This window comes from Amborella trichopoda, chromosome 9 (genome assembly GCF_054954075.1).
Source record: "Amborella trichopoda isolate Santa Cruz 75 chromosome 9, AtrichopodaSantaCruz75HAP2 v2.0, whole genome shotgun sequence".
Lineage (NCBI taxonomy): Eukaryota > Viridiplantae > Streptophyta > Magnoliopsida > Amborellales > Amborellaceae > Amborella > Amborella trichopoda.
The window spans coordinates 55,297,158-55,317,226 of record NC_142344.1 but is presented as its reverse complement, the minus strand read 5'-3'; the positions used below and the strand labels follow the sequence as shown (position 1 = coordinate 55,317,226).

The 20,069-nt window shown below is 34.6% G+C and overlaps 1 protein-coding gene across 3 annotated transcripts; it reads left to right on the top strand.

The window, feature by feature from the left end:
* The first annotated feature begins 3,788 nt into the window (after positions 1–3,788).
* LOC18447794 (protein RKD2) lies at positions 3,789–16,020 on the top strand. 3 transcript variants are annotated; one of them, XM_006857881.4, is made up of 4 exons: positions 3,789–4,109; positions 6,539–6,606; positions 9,112–9,281; positions 11,841–12,760. In XM_006857881.4, exons 1-4 carry the CDS (start codon positions 4,013–4,015, stop codon positions 12,406–12,408), a joined length of 903 nt encoding a protein of 300 aa, XP_006857943.1. In that variant the 5' UTR covers positions 3,789–4,012; the 3' UTR covers positions 12,409–12,760. The 3 variants fall into 3 exon arrangements, with proteins under 3 accessions (XP_006857943.1, XP_088702150.1, XP_088702151.1); XM_088846024.1 differs by lacking the exon at positions 11,841–12,760 and adding an exon at positions 15,471–16,020 and having other exon boundaries at positions 3,819–4,109; XM_088846025.1 differs by lacking the exon at positions 11,841–12,760 and adding an exon at positions 12,786–12,944 and having other exon boundaries at positions 3,819–4,109.
* Positions 16,021–20,069: the final 4,049 nt, after the last annotated feature.

Below are 20,069 nucleotides of genomic sequence, written 5' to 3'. Positions count from 1 at the left end.
CGGACCTGGCCCCTTATGCTAACAGCCCCTAACGGAGACCCTTCCCAGCCTAATGGGCCCTATGAAAGGATCCGAACCAAGCCCATGTATGGCCGGGCCTTTACCCCCAATGGCGAGCTATGATTTGGACATGGGGTTCGGTGTTATCGCACCAAATCTCAGTGTTATCGAACCAGGTTTCTTGAGGGAGAGTGGTCATTCCTTAGATGCTGATCGGGTTGTGACTGTCGTAACCTCTATTAGAACAATTTATCAAAATAGCCATACAAAATATATTATTTCACAATTTACCAATGTCATTTTGCTTTAATTTCAAAATACCAATCAAAAGATACATGGTCGTGAATTAGAATAATTGCAAATAAGTAAAAAAAAAAAAAAAAAAAAGATTATGCAAGGTTACAATCTTAAAATGTAGAATTAAGGTACACCTAAATAATCTATCGTAAAAGGTTATTGTAAAGTTGGAAAACCCTTTAATTGATCATCTCGACATCGAGATATATAAATATAAAACAAATAAAAAAATAATAATAATAAAAAAGTCTAAAAATTATTACAACTTGTAACACATTATCTGGACCGTCTATTTTCAAGATTTTCATCTATAAATTCATACATTTATAGATGCGATTGATTTGAACTTTGTTTAGAGTTTAAAATTTTATAATTAAAGATAAAATAGATTCTCATACTGTCCTAGAACTTTTCGCCAGAAAAATTACATCTCAGTACAAGGTTTGGGCGTGCACCTTAATTTTGATTGTTTAAGGTCGCAAACCACACCCATAAATACTTCATCTTTTGTGAGTATTTCGTTGGCTTGTTGGTTCTCTCTCTCTCATTGTAACCTCTTATCTGATTTTGAAGTGTGATGCATGGCTTGTGTGTAAACAGGGACGCTCTTGGTCATAACTGGATCATGCCTTCCGACAAGTCCAAGGTTAGACACAGACTTGATAGCCCGACCTGGACCTGAACTTGAGCCATCAGGTTGACTCCAGGTCAAAATATTTTTTTTTTTGTAAAATGCATATTTTATATTTTCATATTATAAACCATAAGTCTCTACATAGAAAATAATTGATCTAGTTCACCCTGATCATGCCTTATTAGTTACTATTCAGACCTGGCTCGAACCGGACCCGAGTCTAGTCGACCAACCATTTGACAACCCTATCTTAATCTCCATGTTTGTGAGTCCTGTCTTGGGTGTTTGGCAACTAAAAATTTCGATGATGGAAGTCGAACTTTCTAGAGAGTTTTTAGTTTGGCAACTAGGAATGCCACAATGAAAGAAAATCCTTACATTTCTCAAAAATGATAAATTGGGTCTTCCACCTTATAGAGAGTAAAATTCTTGAAAAAAATAGAAATGCGGATTTCTCAATTTTTGGACTCATTTTGAAATGTTAGGACAGATCTTTATTTATTCAAACAACATAAAATGAGTAAAATACCTTCATGGGTATTCTGTAATTTTATTTTTCATAAATATTTTATATATATTGCCTTGCAAGTTTTTAATGTTGAGATGTGTAGACTCCCAAATATTCAGTTGATTCATTGTATATAAAATAAAAGTGAAAATACTCATGTATGCTCTCAAACGTTCAATCAAGATTGGAAGGTTGAGATCAATAGCATTTTAATTGAAATACTCAGATAGCTTTCAAGTTACAAAATTGATGTATGAAACTTTTGTTAATTTTATTTTTATGAAATATCAACTTCAGACATTGAAAATACAAAATTGATGTTTGGAACAACTTGAGACTTTAAAAGTCCAAAGTCGATATTTAAAACAAATTCAAACACTGAAGGTCCAAAGTCGACATTTAAAACAACCTCATACTTTTAAGGTCTCTTACTAAGATTACGAGTAGGAAAATGTTTAGTTTTAGTTCCTCGAAGCCCAGAGTAGGGATAATTTTGGCAAAAAATATTAAAAAAATGGGTATAAAATTATGAATATAAAATCAACCTCTTACCGGGGGATTTCTATATTAATTAGAACGTAGATAGATATTAGCATAAATTTCGTTCCAAGCCCTGTGACAAACAATAGGGCAAATAATGATATATTCCGGCAGTCTGCTTTTTCCTGTTTTTATTATTTATTTCATTATTCTTCTGTCTTTTATTTTTATTTTTATTTTTATTTAAAGACGAGTGTTTTATAAGGCTTAGGTTTTGTGAAAATAAAATAAAGTCTCACCTCAAATCCTTGTCCGAAAAGCATTTTTGGCAACAAAAATCTCCATGGTGGCTCTAAAATCAATTTTTAAGGTTAACAATGAAATTCGAAAACTTAAAACATGGCACAAATATTGCGGATCCATGAACTTATTTTTAGGGCAAAATGGATAGTCTAGATAAACAATATACATTGTTTTTAGAGCTTCACAACCACAATATTCATGCCAAGATGTTAGATGTAAAGATTTTATAATGCTTGAATTATAATTTTTGATGAGTTATAAGATGAGGTTTTACTTATTTTGATAGGGCTGCAGCCCTATCAAACCAATTTTATTTTTTTAAGCTTTCATTCCAACAATCTACTTCCATATCTCATACGGCCCAACAAATTTCCATCCTAACATGGTGATGCTCTTGGACTCCATTTCCTTATACTCTGATTTTTTTTGTGTTTAATTTAAGTTATTTGAATAGTCTCTTACTTTTCCAACAATTCCATTGAAAATCCAAGGGAGATAAGGGTGTTGTTTGTATAAGGCTAATCCTCCAAACAATCAAATTAAGACACACCTTCAAATAGTGTAAAAAAATGTCGTTTCAATACCATAAATCTTTATGATGACCTAAAATTTTTGTTTTATCTCTAATTATAAAATTAAAGGATAAAAAAATAGTGTACATTAAACTCATCTATAAACATTTTAAAATCTTAAAAATCAATGGTCTAGATAATGCATTACAAGATGTACTAAGACCTGAAGTCTAATTTTTTTGTGTCCATATATCTCAAAATCCAAATGATCGGATTTGAGGATTTTACAACATACAAATTCTTCTAGTGAATTTTTTAAGTACACTTAAATTTGATTATTTAGAGCCTCAACCTTATGGAAACTTTTTCTTCCATAAAATAAAGCAAAGTATGCATCTTTGCATATAGTCACGAGGATGTTTATAAGGGCACAACGAGCTTGAGCTACATGTGCATTGGATATTAACTTTTTACCTTTCAGATACAACACGTTTGTGAAAGTTATAAGCCATCAGATTTTAGACAATGATAAAGACTTTTATAGGTAAATTTTAACAAAAAGAAAAGATGTCTAACATCGATCATGGCACTCATTGTCCACCACTATCCTACCTAGTGTTTAAAATACAACGGTCTGGATCGAGAATCAGGTCTGGATCAAGAATTGGTTCGTACAATCGATCATAATTGGGCGAGCTCGCCTTTTGTAAAAAAATGGGGTGAGTCTGTTTGGGAATCGGGTAATTGGGACCAATCGAATCACCCGGTTCCTACTCATTAAATTTCTATTAATTTTTTATCTTCTTATTTTTTTAAAATTTTTTGAAGTGATTACCATGCCGCAGAATCAATATGATTCATCAATCCTGGTCGAATTTCTAGAAGGTCAGTTCACCTAGCCGGTCCGGTTTTTGGGAACATTGTGCCAACCCATAAAAATAGAAGGTAATCAACCTCATGACCACAATGGCTTTTCCAAACTAGCACCAATTCAGATATTTCCCTAGTATCCAAAGGCATTTCGGTCATTTATTCATACCCAATCCCTAATCTATGAAGAAAAGAGGGACTTATTACCCTTTTCACCCTATGCAAACAACCAGTGGTTTTTTAGAGAGAGAAACAACCGAAGGCTCTCACTTTCTCTATCTCTCTCTCTCCTGGTTTTTTTCACTCACATCAATTCGTTAACAAATCCCCGCCCTTTTAGACTGGTTTCCATGGGCAACGGCTACGATTGAACGGCTAAATCGTTTCAAAGATTCAAATTTTTGGTGGATGGGTCATAACAATGGACTACCAGGTGGATCTCTCACTTTTGATGATGTCGCGAGGTTCTTCTCTCTACCCATTGCTGAGGCCGCCTCTCTTCTCGGTAAGAAAGATTTATCTCTCTTCAACTTCTCTTTCTCTCTCTTCAACTTGTCTGGTGGTTGTGGTTTTCATGAATTTCTTTGTGGTGTTCTTGGGTGGGACTGGGTTTTGAGGGAAGAATGGATGGAACCCTAGAACTCTTCTCTCTCTTTCCCACTCTTTCTCTGTCTATCTATACACTGTGAGTACATGAATCTGCAAATTCGGGGGTGTTTGTCAGATTGAGTATTGGAGCTGGGGATTTCTGTGGTTTTTTTCTGGTGGTTTATCGCTTTATGTGTCTCTAATTCTCTATATTTGCCTCCTCTTTCTCCTAACATTCCTCTCTCTACATATGCCATTTTACCCTTCACTACTGACTCATTTGCTGGGATTAAAGAATGGGTTTTAGAGTTTGGTGGGTTTTTTCATTGTGGGTTGATGAATCACTGCAAGATGGAGTTGAGTACATTTATTTTTTTCTGTTTTTGTTTTTGAATTTGGCATAAATTACCCTTTTCTGAATTTTTATTCCTTTTTCTTGTTGTTTTTGTTTTGAATTTGGCATAAATTAGCAAAGGTGAATAATTTGACCTTGCTGGGATTGGTTGTACCCTATGAAAGTTCTGAAACCATGCTCAGAAAGCTTTTTGTGACCATAAAGAGGTTTTGAGCAGTCAAGATAGAATGGCCTAAAAGCGTTAAAATGGAACCAATAGATAATTCCTGTGTAGAACTTGATAATCCTCCTTCTACAAATCACCTTGAGGATACACATTTATCACCAAACTGTCGCAGTAACTACTTTGGAGACAATTTGTGTGCATCGTGTGACGTCATCATCTTGTCCCTGGGAGCAATGATCCTGTCACAATCTAATTTGTGCTGTTTCTTGCAGCCTTGGGTTACTGTTCTGGCTTCATATGTTTGAACCATCAAATATGAATTATTTCTTTCTCGATAAGTTATCAACTAGAGTTTATGAACTCGTGGGGGAGTAGCAGAAAAGAATAAATGGACATTACAAGAATCGCTCAAGACGTCCCCTATCTTTTTCTGTGTTCATATGAGCACGCACTTGGCGATTCTAAAGGAAATGGAAAAAACAGTGAAAATGGAGTGGTTATCTCTACCTCTCACTCTTCCCTCCACATATATGAATGCATTGCAAGGGATCCTCTCTCTCTCTTTCTCTCTATCTTGTTCCGGGTGTGGCACCACATTTCTATTGTAGGATGTGACAAGTTTCTAATAAAGTGAGGATACATTTCTAATTACGTTGTGAAGTATTTATGATTTAGTTAGAATGTGTTTCTGATTTGGTTATGGGTACTATGATAGCATACAGATTATCAGCTCCTCAACCATCCCCATTGTCGTCAACGGATGGTTGAGGTTTGTTGTTCCTCCTCTCGAGTCTGTCAAATTGAAGAAGCTGTTTGAAAGACAAATGCTATAATAATATACTTTTACTTCTAATATATTTCTAATGATGTTAAGGGGAAATACCTGAAATGGTTACCTGCCTATTGTCGGAATCAGTACACCTGGCAAGGGTGAGGTAAACCTTTATATCCTAAAGCAAGTTAATGGACGGCAATAAAAGGATAAAAGGAGGTAGTTTTTGTGTTATCTAATTTATTTTGAAAGAAAATGAAAGTTTATGCGTAACAATGGGTCGTAGATCTTATTGTATCTGTGCATTCATCTGAGTCAATAGCTGCATATAACTGAAGCAAGGCTGGATGTGATGGAGATGTTTAACCTCATTCTGGAGTAGTCAAATTTTGAACTTCAAATTCATCTGAAATTTCATATTACAAACGTCCTCTAAATTATCACATTTGATTTATATTGTTCAAAAATACTAGTAGAAAAAAATAATATTAAGTTCCTTTTATTGAATAAACATGGAGCGATCATTTTCACTCTTCTTGAAACCACTACATATGGTCTTAAAATTTTTTAGAAACCATGCCTGGAGTGCTTGCTCGGGACCATGAACAGCCATGCAAAGACACGTGTACTTTATCTTCCATTGCCATCTCCGGTCGAGGATGCATATGTATCTTTCCAATTGGGTCCCCATGAAGAAATGCATTCTTTACATCCATCTGAAAGAAGTTGCGCTCTTCACTATTGCAAGTTGCAATAGCTACCTACTTTGAATGTTGATCATCTATCTCTCCCATGAACAACTACACTAGAAATTTCTTTCAAATAGCAAAATCTTTCTGTGTGCTTTTGTCTCTCTTGGCTCAAGTGCCATGAAAGAACTTTATCACAACATTATGTACTTATTTGATCATGCCACAAATATATGCAATATCAAATGCATTAAAAACATATAATTTTGATACAGTTATCATTGCACATATGTTTATTTATCTGGTAAGTAAGATACTCATTGTTTACTAAATTTTAATGGATTTGAGGAATTGTTTTATGCAGGTGTCTGTACCAGTGTTTTAAAGAAGATATGCCGTGAAAATGGTGTCCTGAGATGGCCCTACCGCAAGGTATTGATCTAAAAGTTAGTCATATCATTGATCATTACTCCAACAGTGTACTTTTAGTGGTTATGAATTTGGGGTGAGTTTCTTGGTGTAGGATTGCTGCTGATGTTTAACTACCATTCTCTATGGCTTTTTATTTGGCAAATGCCACTGTATCTATTAGAGTAGATTATGCATTACAACTTTTCATTTTACTTTTAGTTATTGTGAAAGGCAAAGGCATGTTTCCTATTATCGCAGAGAAGATGACAAGCATTCTAAACTTGTGAGCTTGGATTTGAAAAGACCAAATCAAACTTCCTTTTACCGGCACTAACGTGTTTACGTTGTCGTTCTATTTCATTAGTTTGTATGATCTCTTATGCTAGAACTTGCAGGTTGAAAAGAATAATCCCAATAAATTAAAATGTGTATCTAGGGATTGAGAGCCATAGAAAAAGGCCTTGGGAGGATTGAGGATCACACAACACATACTGTATATGGTGAACCTCATTGTCCTTCACTATATTCTCTAGGAGAAGATTTCCCATTCTGTTACTTGCAAACTACATATTGGGTAATGGTAGTTTTGGAAATTTAGAAGAATACTTAAGAAAATAAAACTACTAAATGTATGTATGATGCACAATTAGACCCCATTTTATGGACCATTTAAAATGTAATAGCACCATTTTTCCGTCCACCCATTTAGGAGTAAAAAAGGTGCAGCTTAGCCTGCTCCATTATTCATGGGTTAGCCCTTTTTGTAAACTTGCTTATTAACAAAATCATGCCAAAACACCCCCCCCCCCCCCCCCCCAAGTCTGTAAACAAAAAATAGAAAAAAGGAAAATTTGATTTTTACGTATTTCTGAATAGCTCCCTCCAAAGTTATTGGGTTGTCCAAATGGCCCTTAGTGTCCCACTGAGGATGATGTCAGCATGTAAAAAGTATATCATCCATGCATGTTGCCGTTTACTTTTTAAATGGTAATATCATTCAACCTTAAAGTTATTTACATAATATGTGTGGTAACTAAAGGCAGATTTTACAGTGAAGGATATATGTAACATCCATACATAGTGGATGTTAATGACATCTCCCCTAATTCGTTCCCCCCCCCCCCCCCCCCCCCCCTCCCCCTCACTCACTCACTCAAACACACACACACACACACACACATATACATATACACACACATAGTAGCCGTAATTGACTAGGAATCACGATAACTTGTGATTCCTTCTGAATTTTCCTTAAAAGGAGGTAATTGCAGTTTTGGAGGGTCATTGCCTCCTTGCAAAGATGTACATCTCCTCAGCAAGAAATCCACAATATCGACAATTTTTTTTTATCTACAACGTCTTTACAGATTTATCAAAAAATTATTGTACTCATTCTTAAGTTTCTTAAGCTTTGCTCTATAGGGCGAAATGTTGGGCGAACAAAAAACAATATACCCATAGAATGAGTGTAGCAGAGATGAGGATGTTGAGATGGATGAGTGACAAGACACGAAGGGATAGAGTTTGAAATGAATCTATTCGGGAAAATTTAGGGGTGGCACCAATAGGCAATAAGATGAGAGAGAGTAGACTTAGATGGGCTGGCCATGTGTGGCACTAACCCATTACAATACCTGTTAGGAGGTGTGAGTTAGTTCAAGTGGAAGGATTGAAAAGGACAAGAGGTAGGCCCAAAAGGACATAGTTGGAAGTAGTTGAAAAAAACATAGGGACTTTTGGCCTCACTAAGGGTATGACCTTTAATAGAGTAGAATGACGGACTAGGATTCCTGTAGCCAACTCCAATTAATTGGGAAAAGGCTGTGATGATGACGATGATGATGATGATGAATCGAAATTCTTACTAAAATTTGAAGGGTAAAGCCTATATATCATGATTTTGATTCTTATAGTCGGAAATTATTCTTATACTCCAAAATGAAAGGTTGCAAATGCGTAAAATTGTCTTGTCTTTCACATATGATAACAAAATTTATGCCAAATTTCAAAAGTTTTAAGGTTGCATTCTGTCAATTTTGGTAAGTCTTAGACAACCAAATTCCACCCACGTACCTAAAGTTGTGGTGGGGCTGACTAGGCATATTCGGTTTTCACCTACAACTTTAAAGTTGTTCAAAATTTTAATTACAACAGTTTTATATGTTGGAAAAGCCCATTTCTTAGTATGGAACATAATAAAATATTAAAAACTTTCGTAACCTATTGCTTATGTGGAAACCATTGATGGAAGACAAATTATTATCTTCACATGAATAGCCACGTAACTACTCGGTGCCCAATTTGGATGGTGAATGGTTTTTATAATATATTATTCTGCAAAATAGTTCAGAGATCTGATCTAAAGTTTATGGTGGGTTGCTACAAAATAGGTACATTAGGCATGGGTTGCCTTCTTTTTTTATTGAAGCATGGGAAAAATGAAAAATAGAAAAAACGAACTCAAAGGCCATTCTTCCCCTATTTTATTGCTATTTACTTAATGTGGTACATTGTGTTCTATAGTTTCAGGCAGGGAAAACTGTGGAAGAAATAAAAAGGGATGCAGCTAGGGAAAGAAGTAAGGGGTTTCTAGACTTGTCAAAGTCTGAAAGGCTGCAGGATGATGTTTCAGTGGATAGTGGAAAAAATTTGGCTCTTGATGGGTCATCAAGCTCACTTATTTCTCCAGTTCTGTAAGTTGTCTCTCATAGTGTATGTGTTATGTGTTGTAGTTTTCTAAGCATTACAACTATTCCACTTCTATATGTAGATTCCTCCTTTTCCTTTATCATGGCATCTTGCTCGAGAGAGACTCTCATGTGTTTCCTCTTTATGTTATGTGTGCTATCATCTGATGGACTTAAATTAGATGACTCTTAAAGCAACTTAACCAAGCCTAGCAAAAAATTTGAAAGCATTGCATACCTATCCATAATCAGATTAGCAGGTTGCTTTTGTGATTTAAGAACATCAAATTGCAATACCATAATTAAGGGAAAAAAAAGATACCAAAATCACAATACTCTATTTTAGAAACCCAATCAAAATAAAATGTCGCTAGACTTTAAACTTTGCAGTCAAAAGCACTGAAATATTGCGAAGCATGGAAATAGCATTCATACATCTTGAAAGGGTATTGGAAATGGAATTTGAATAACTCAAAACAGCCACCCAATCACAATGTTAAGTCCCTCAAAGCTGGTAGCATCGATTGTGGACCACCACAGTATGTTGGGGTTATCACCAGCCAATAAAATGATGGACAATGGTAGAGAGAGAAAGACATGACGCCAATGTTGGTCCCACTATGTCTCCATCATCACCTGTCAGGTCATCATTTCATTGGATATTGATGACTGGAATGGCCTGTAGTTCCCCATAATCTATTGAATTATAGTATACATTTCCTCTTAATTCCCATCTTAAATGTCATTGCACTGAACTGGACTATTGCAGCTATGTATCATAATAAAGTGAATTCCAGTACCACTTAGATAATTGATGCTAACAAGTGAATTGTTGCTAACTATGAAATCTTTTGACAACAGCTATTAGCACAGATAAGAATAACATGGAATGCTTTCTTATAATGAGAATAATACCAAACAGGATATCAGAAATAACAGTGGAATCTCTGTTTTAAGTCTTTCTTGTTTTCTTTTACCCTGGATACTATAAACATGGAATGAGAGAGAATACCTAATGATAGTCCATAAATTGTTTTTCATTGGAAACATTTCGGATAGTTTTTTGGCATTGTGAAATATCCATGGTGGCTCAAGTTCTACTTTGTGACCAAGTTATGATGCTGGCTGAGGTTTAGAGTCACTCCCAAACATGAAAAGGATACTTTACTAGGCACTCATACTTGAACCTTTCTAGAAAGCAATATCCATGGTGGGACAAGTTCTATTTAGAGACCACTTAATGATGCTGGCCCCAGGTTTAGTGTTATCCTCATAAGAAGCACTCATGAAAAGGATACTGAACTAGACTCTCGTACTTGAACCTTTCCAGAAAGTTTGGAGGGAAAAAAAACTTAAAACACTCCTACAAAATATGTCAAATTTGGTGCTCTTCAAACTTTGAAACCCATATCGTCTCTATTGTTCATAATCTTTGTTTCCTCATGTTCTTTAAAAGAAAGCATTAATACGTAATGTTTCTAAATATCAAGTCTGAACAAGAGATAGCAGCGAGCAAAACTAGATGAATAATACAAAAGAACGAGCATTAAATGTCCCCCTATAATAACCTACCCAGACAGACCAAATCTTTCAAGTCCCAAAACTATGATTTTGTGTTGTTTGCTATTATTATCTGAGGGTGATGTTAGATACGTGTTACTTGCATGTAAAATGTCCCCCTTTTTTTTTCTTTTACTTGCAAGGCCAATGATTCATTTTCCCCTAATGCCACTAAATAGGAGCCTTGGAGATTCATTATTTCTGTAGAAATTCTTTTGCCCAAAACCTGGTTTTAGTGTCCAAAGTTTCTCTGTGGCCATTTTAGAAAATGCAATCATAGCACAAAATCAAGAGGGACCTAGTGATTTACTGTTGGTTCTGGACCATCTTGTTCGACTTGGAGGGTGTTGTATCCGACTTAAAAAATTTAAGCCTAAAACAGAAAAGTTCAACCAATTAGTGGAGATTCTATTTTATCTTTGTGTAAATTCGAGGATTGCATCTGCACAGCTCTGTGCAGTGAGCATGCACGTTCGAGCTTCACAGAGAGAGAGAGAGAGAGAGAGAGAGAGAGAGAGAGAGAGAGAGAGAGAGAGAGAGAGAGAGAGAGTTTCATTGTTATCACTTTTTTTTTCATCTGGGAACTTATAATATCTGAACATTTATCTTATAGGTAATTGATAAAGCTCTCATAATTAAAAAAAGAAAAGCATTCATGAAGTAAATGAGGGGAAAACAAGGAAAACAAAACAAAATGAATCATGCCACACAATAGGCATGAGGCAAAGATCTTCTGTGTGTGTCCATGGGAAGTATACAATACACTATGAATGGTATATGGTACACCAAAGGTGCATCTATCATCCATACCCAGTGAGAGACATTGACTATCCCTTATACCAAGGTGTGAATGTCCATTGACCCAGTTAATCTTTACCACCTTTCATTAGGAATGGATGGTGGATGACCCCATACCGTAGCCATACACAAGTAGTGGTTGGTATATTATCCCTATGTTTATTTGATCCTTATCTCATATTTTATATACGCTGACAAAAAAAACAGGGGTAGCCAACCATACAATGGAGACATTATTTCCACACAGGATATACCAAAATTGCAGCAAGAAATTCCTCAAGTGGTTCAGATTTCACCACAACCAGGGAACAAGATTTTACAGAACGCGAAGCATCATAAGAGTGTCCTTACTTATTTGGATGAATTCAAATATGGGTTTCCATCTGATGGCCTATCTTGCATCTCTAATAAATGGTGGGTACCTGACAATCCAGATGGTATTGACGGACCTGAAAACTCAGTTGTCAAATATGCATTATCCACCCAAAACTCAGCTAATGGCTTAGTTGTGTGTTCTGAGGAAGCACAAAATTCTGGCCCAACAATATGTTTGGCAAAGACCAAGAGAAGACAAGACTTATCTGATGAAGAACTTGGAGGGGCAGTCTTATTATCATCGATTAGAGAGAGAAATACAGAATATGGGAGGGAAGCACTGAAGTTGGGTTTTTCTAGGGGCTATGATGGATCCAAGTTAGGGGGTAGAGAGAGAGTCGTGCTTCTTAAGGCGTTTGGGTCTTCCTTGCCAAGTCAGTGGAGATACAGCTTCCCTTGAGAGGAATTACATGCTTCTAACTCAACTTTGAGTTTAACGAAATCCAAGAGAAGAACAAACTGTTCTGATGAGGATATTAGAGGGACATTCTTATGATCATTGATGTGTGTGTGTGTGTGTGTGTGTGTGTGTGTGAGAGAGAGAGAGAGAGAGAGAGAGAGAGAGAGAGAGAGAGAGAGAGTTTTCATTGTTATCATATTTTTTCATTTGAAAAATTATGATATATGAACATTTATTTATCTTGATGGCTGCTATATATTCTTGTATGTACTTTCTTACTCTAAATGTTGTCTCATTTACAGTTTGAATCATTCTACTAATTTCTTAATGTAGCTTTCATTATCAAAAGAAATAATATATCTTCGCTACATTTGTAGGGGTTTGCGGGAACTCCATCCATTGTATTTGCTTGTATGAAGATATACAATAGTGAGGAGTTAAGCATTGTCTAATGTCATATGTATGAATTTCCTCTTTACAATCTTCACTATGTTTGCTCTATCTCAATTAAGGTTGATTAGGGGACATATTTCATATATGAGCTTTTCTCTTGCATTCCTCAAGGGGTTTTATCTTTTCTTCTGGGATGCTATTCAATTTTGGCATCACTTGAATGGTACGATGTTGGTCTTCCTTTACCCACCGGCTTCTTTCTTGCTACATCAACCAAATTAGAGATGGGGGAGAGGCATTCCAAGACCTTCAACATGTTTTTGAACATATTCTGGGATGGACTTGTTAGGAAGCTTTGGATATTTGAGCTTGCTACGGCTTTGGTGTTTAATTTCCATGCGATTATGTTCAAAATCTCACCCATAAAGGCACACATAATGAACAGCTGATCATGGTCATTAATCTTAGCTTTTACATAAAGAAGCATCTATTGCAACAAAGTAATCTCATTTTTTTCACTCTTATCAGTGGTTCGTAGACTCTTTTGATAGGGTACTCAAGTAAACCGTTCTGTCCTCAAGTGTTTTGGTTTTTTCATGTAGCTTCAAGTGTTTTTTCCCCCATGTTCTCTAATAATTTCATTGGCATTTTTTGAGGTAATTTCTCTGTATCCATGAGTCACCCTTGTGAGCTTATCTTCACCCTCGCTCTGCATATAAGTAGGATTTTCTAGGATTATCTTCCAAGCATACAATCTCGTTGCACTTGTAGGAATGGAAAAGACAAAGGAAAACAAAACAGATCATACTGCACAAATAAAAAGAAAAAAAGCAATAAGGGAAAACAAGGGAAACAAAATGAACCATGCTGCACAATAGGCATGAGGCGAAGACCCGCTGACTATATATGTTCATTGGAAAGTGTGCCATACACAATGATGGCATATGCTATACCAAAGGGGCATCTATCATTCATACCCAGTGAGAGGCATTGGAGATTAACTTATACAGAGTGTGAATGTCCGGCAGGTCCCCAATACTATTAATTTCAACCATGTATCATCAGGAATGAATGCTGGATTCCGTTCTACCATATGCTGTACATAAATAGTGCTTGGTATGCTGTCCCTATATTTATTGGCAAATTGTTTTATGCGGGCAGGCTGCATGCCTGCATAGGTGGAGATTGCAGGGACACATGCAATCTCCACTGCCCAACTAAGTTGGATAGTGGAGGTTTTATTGGGGCATAGTGGCTTGCCCACACGAAACCTGTCTTCAGATCCTCATCTCATGATTTTTATAAACTCCGACCAGTAAAAACAGGGGTTCCAAACCGTACACTGGAGACATTAGTTCCTTTCAGGATATACTGAAATTGCCACTAAATTCCTTCACTGGTTCAGGTTTCACCACATCAGGGAGCAAGATTTGGCATCATAAAAGTGTCCTTACTTATTTGGATGAATTCATATACCACCTGATGGCCTATCTTGCATATCTAATAAATGGGGGGTACCTGACAATCCAGATGGTATCAAAGGACCTGAAGACTCATTTGTCAAATCTGAAATATCGACCCAAAACTCAGCCAATTGCTTTGCCGTGGGCTCTGAGGAAGCACAAGATTCTTGCCCAACAATATGTTTGGCAAAGACCAAGAAAAGAGAAAATCAATCTGATGAGGAACTTTGGATGGGCAGTCTTATTATCATCGATTAGAGTGAGAAATGCAGAAGATGGGAGAGAAGCACTGGAGTTGAGTCTTACTAAGGGATAGTATTGATCCAAGTTAGGGGGTAAATGGAGAGTCATGCTCTTAAGGTGTTTGGGTCTTTCTTGCCAAATCAGTGGAGATACAGCTTCTCTTGAAAGGAATCACAGGCTTCTTACTCAATTATGAGTTTAGCAAAAAACTAGGAGAAGAACAGATTTATCTGACGATGAAATTAGAGAGGACATTCATTGATGAATGTGTGTGTGTGTGTGTGTGTGTGTGTGTGTGTGCGTGTGTGTGTGTGTGCGTGTGTGTGTGTGTGTGAGAGAGAGAGAGAGAGAGAGATACAAAGTTGGGTTCTCTTTGGGGTATAGATTAGGGGGGTCAAATGGGAGTCGTGGTTTTTAAATTATTGGGTTTTCTTTTAGATGCAGCTTCTATTGAGTTCAATTTTATCTGGTGTTGATGCAGTGCTGCTGAGAAATTTATGGCATGGTCACTTTTTTCTATTTCATTTCTTATATTGATTGAGAACTCAAGCTTGCTTATGATGTCTAAAATTCATTTGCATATGTTAAAAGAGTAGACACAGTTTTTATGGTTAGAGAGATGCCTGTTGTATTGATTAATGGGAATGTACTCAATTAAATATATAGATGTTAAATTCTAGGTTTCACTTTTAACTGTAGCTATCAGATTCATCTACTTTAGGAAATGGCAGGTAATCTTGGTTTGTGTTTTGGACAATTGAAGCTTGATCAGCCCTCATGCAAACTGAATATCTAACCATTAGAAGAGAACTAAAGAAAATTTTGTTATGTAAATAAAAATTGTTTGTTGAGGAGTTCGATATCCATCTCTCTCACTTTTGAGCCTTACAATTTTTTTTTTCTTACTTGTGATTTTTGTTTTTTGTTGTTTTATTATCGGAAAGTATACCATGATGAATGCAGCATACAAATGGTACGTTGCGTATATGACGATAGATGGGCCCAAGGCTAGGTGGTCCAGGTGCCACAACGTGACATTTTGAATTCCATTTCTACCACGGTAGGAGACATTTTGAATTCCATTTCCTCAATAACTACCAAAAAAAATTACTTCCTCTCAAGTCTAATAGACGAGTAGTTCAACTGGTCAATATTGATGTTACATATATCATGCTATTTGTATGCTGCTTCTATCACACTTTGCAATTCCCTTGATTATTACTGAGCAGCTTTGTTGTTCACTGTAGTTCATGCTTTATACCATTCTTTACTACATGCAGCTAAAAAATAGTTCACCTCTTCCATCCATCACTGAGAATGGACAAGAGACACTACATGCATTTATGCTGCATTGTTAGCTACTTCTACAATGGTGCAAGACCCCCTAAAAAAATCCTAAATTGGAGGGATTTGTATTTTCAAATATTTGTCAGTATCAAGAACGAAGAAAAATATTTTGAGCTCTTAAAACTCTAGTCATCATTTTAAAAATGGATCGGAGGGGCAGATTGTCTATCTTCTTGTCCTAGTCTGAATTGGCTAGATCAACATTCTGGCAAAGTTTGGGGGGGGGAAAAAAAAGAAAGACAAAAACAAATTAGACATTATATAACTATCTATCTTTTGTACATGGAGATCACAATTATTCTTGTCTTTTAAATTTCAAAATAGGTGGTTATAAGTGTGTTATTGAATTGATACAAAGTTCCAAAAAAAAAATTTTCAAACTCTGTGACTCATTCCAAGCCATCCAATTTGACATTTAATGAGTGGAATGATTATAACTTCTATAAACAAAAGATAAATGGTATCTCTGTAATCAATCCGTTATATTAATTAATGTATCAACATTATATCAAATATTTTAAGTAGCCAAGTCTGCTGAGGTTATCTACTGCTAATGTTTGAGGTTTGGGGTTTGAAGCCCTACTTTGGCCATGTTGCGCATGGAAGTCTTTCCTTTTCTCAAACATATACCATTTCTCTGGGAGTAGTGTTCTTGTCTTTACGATATTTGGTGAAGGACTATCTCCACCTTTTGCCCGAAAACACAGTTCTGGTGCTAAAAACTCTTGCGATGGCTCGCAAATCTGTTTCCACCCCCACTATAAAATTTGAAGATAAAAAATGGTGGGCATTTAGAAGATATGTGAATGTTTGAAATGCATGTTTTAGAAATTATAAAGTGGACCACTTTTAAAGCTTGAAATCTTTTTTACTTTTATATCCCAGATTGTTAAGATCAAGAGGATCGATTTGCATATTTTTAGTGCCTACATTGCACTTTCCAAAAATAGTTGTGCAGGGCATTATAAAGTTAGAGGCCTTGCAAGATATTTTCCATCCTAGAGTTCATAGACTAATGTTATTCCTTGACAATAAAGACACATGTTTAAGGAGGTTACGTCTTCAAAATCCAAGTTGTAAAAATATTCATAATTATATAATGAAATTATTTGTAAAATCTTTTGTACATAGAGATCACAATCATTTTTACCCATTAGATGTCAAATTGAATGGTTTAGGATGATTCACGAAGTTTGAGATGTTTTTTTTTTATTTTTTTAAACTTTATATTTATTCAATGACACTCTTACAACCATCTATTTTGAAATTTGAGGGACAAGAATGATTGTGACCACTATATACAAAAGATAAATGATCTATTTGACAATCCCTTATATAATTTATGTTCAATTTAGGGTTCTAAAAATATTCCTAGGTAAAGTTTTACCCAAAGACTGAATGAATTTACATTCAGTTTGGGGCGTTCTAAAAATATTCAATAAGGTTTTACCCAAAGAGTGAGTGTACAATATGCACGAGCATATAATCTTTGGACATTTAAATTTACCATGAGAGAGTGTGTATCATAAAAGTTTGTGCATGATGGGATCATCTCGCCATTAATTAAATATGATGGATGGTGGAGATTATTCATTCATCTTGACGCACAAGGATTGGAGGGGCTGGTCATAGCTGCCATCCGTTGCAATGATGAACGGTGAGATGACATGATCTTGACACAACATACAAAGCGTGTAGAATACCCCACTTCAAAAGGAGGGGTTTTGTTTTACCATGAATTTGACTGTTTCATGGTAAAATATTTTACTATGGGATTTATTTACATATGCATTATGTCCCAAACAAACGTATAAAACACAACTTTCATGTAAAAATATTTTTAGAAAAATATTTAAGCAGGAACCAAACATGCCCCAAAGGATCTCAAACAAGGTCAATTGTTTTTCTGTTTCCTCTGTCTTGATAGCAACTTTCATGACAAATATCGTTGTCATACTGTTATCAATTGGGGTTTTATCTGAATATTAGTGACATTGTCTTTTTTGCGGGGAATTTATTAGATAATTATCATGACTTTCACATATTAAGTTAATAAATTATTTATTTTGGATTGTATTATATGAATTTAAAATAATACTTAATTCAAAACATAAAGGGTGAGGTTAGCATAAGGTTACAACAATTTTTTAGGATGGCCCAAGAAGCTATTTTCATGTGTAATCATAAAAATTTTAAACTCCAAAAATCAAAGTTGACAATAATTTCTAATGTATACTAAAAATTAATTTATTAAAAATCACTATCCCTATTTCTAACTTATCGATTTTTTTTCATATTAATATCCATCAACCTTTTATTTTAATTTTCACTTAGAAACTGGTTAGCGAGGCGAACTACCCCGGCCTAAACCATTCCTTTATTTTTATTTTTGACAATATTACGAAATTTTCTTACTCAAAGAATGTTACAAACAGATTATAAGTGAAAAAGCTCATCGATCAGAGTTGTCTCTCTGAAAGGAAAGTATACACAGTCTCATCCAAAGAGACCCGAACTTTGCCAACCATCCGCTACGTCATTCATGATTCATTCGCTACATCATTCGTCATTCTTTTATGTCCCTGAATTTTTCAATCTTAGGAAAAGTCTATCATCGGATTGATATTTATTGAAATTGACATTTCATGAATTCTGGTATATGTTGTTTTGATAGCATTAGGGAGAATCAAGAAAATACAAATTCTTTGTTTGGATTTGTCTGAATTTTTTTTTTTTTGGAAATGCAAATCTTTTCTTTCTTTCTCTTTAAAAATTTTGAGATAGTTTTTCTCTCTAAAATTTTAATACACTCTTTCAAAAACTAATTTGACATAGTCACTCTCTAAAAAATTTGAGATAGTTTCTCTCTCTAAAATTTTTACATACTCTCTCTCTAAAATTTGATAGAGTTTCACTCTCTAAAATTTTGAGATGCTTTCTCTCTCGGAAACTTAGAATTTGAGATGGTTTCTCTCTGTAAAATTTTTGAGATCGTTTCTCTCTCTAAATAATTTTAGATTGTTTCTCTCTCTAAAATATGATATAGTTTTTTTCTATACAATTTTAAGGTACTTTCTCTATCTATAACTTAAAATTTGAAATAGTTTCTTTCTAAAAAACTTGAGATAGTTTATCTTTCTAAAAAAATTTAGGTACTTTCTCACTCTAAAATCTGATAGAGTTACTCTCTCTAAAATTTGAGATGCTTTCTCTCTCTAAAACTTAAATTTTAAAATAGTTTCTCTCTCTAAAATTTTCAGGTGGTTTCTCTCTCTAAAATTTTCAAGTGGTTTCTCTATCTAAAAGTTAAAATTTGAGATAGCTTCTCTATCTAATTTTTTTAAATAGTTTATCTCTCTCTAAAAATTTATGGTACTTTCTCTATCTTAAATTTGATATAGTTTCTTTCTCTAAAGTTTTAAGATATTTTTTTCTCTCTAAAACTTAAAATTTGAGATAATTTCTATTTTTTAAATTTTCAAATAGTTTCTTTCTCTAAAATTTTAATATACTCTTTCTCTCACCAAAACTTAAAATTTGAAATAGTTTTTCTATCTAAATTTTTTTAAATAGTTTCTCTCTCTAAAAAAATTGGTACTTTCTATCTAAATTTGATGTAATTTTATCTTTCTAAAGTTTTAAGATATTTTTTCTCTTTAAAACTTAAAATTTGAGATAGTTTCTCTCTTTAAAAATTTTTAAGCAGTTTTTTTTATCTAAAATTTGATATAATTTCCAATCTCTAAAATGTTAATATGCTCTCTATCTAAAACTTGAAAGTTGAGATAATTTCTCTCTCTAAATGTTTTGAGATACTTCTCTCTAAAAAAAATTAAGTAGTTCCTCTCTAAAATTTAATGTAGCTTCTCCATCGAAAATTTAAAGATAATTTCTCATTCTAAAACTTAAGATTTAAGATGGTTTCTTTTTCTATAATTTTAATATGGTGTCTTTAAAACTTTAAATTTGAGATAGTTTCTCTCGCTATAAAATTGAGATAGTTTATCTCTGTAAAAATTCATATATTTTCTCTCTAACAATTTCATATGTTTTTTCTCTCGAAAATTTGATATGGTTTTCCTCTCTAAAATTTTAATATATTTTCTCTCTCTAAAATTTGATATAGTTTCTCTCTTTAAATTTGAAATTATTTTTTGTTCTTAAGGAGCAAGATGGGTCATTTCCATTAAATGTCAATTTCACCTATTTTGGTGG

Coding starts and splice junctions, on each gene's coding strand:
- LOC18447794 (XM_006857881.4), top strand. CDS start 4,013: ATGGGTCATAACAATGGACTACCAGGTGGATCTCTCACTTTTGATGAT. Junction 4,110..6,538: donor TGAGGCCGCCTCTCTTCTCG/GTAAGAAAGATT, acceptor TGTTTTATGCAG/GTGTCTGTACCAGTGTTTTA. Junction 9,282..11,840: donor TCACTTATTTCTCCAGTTCT/GTAAGTTGTCTC, acceptor CAAAAAAAACAG/GGGTAGCCAACCATACAATG.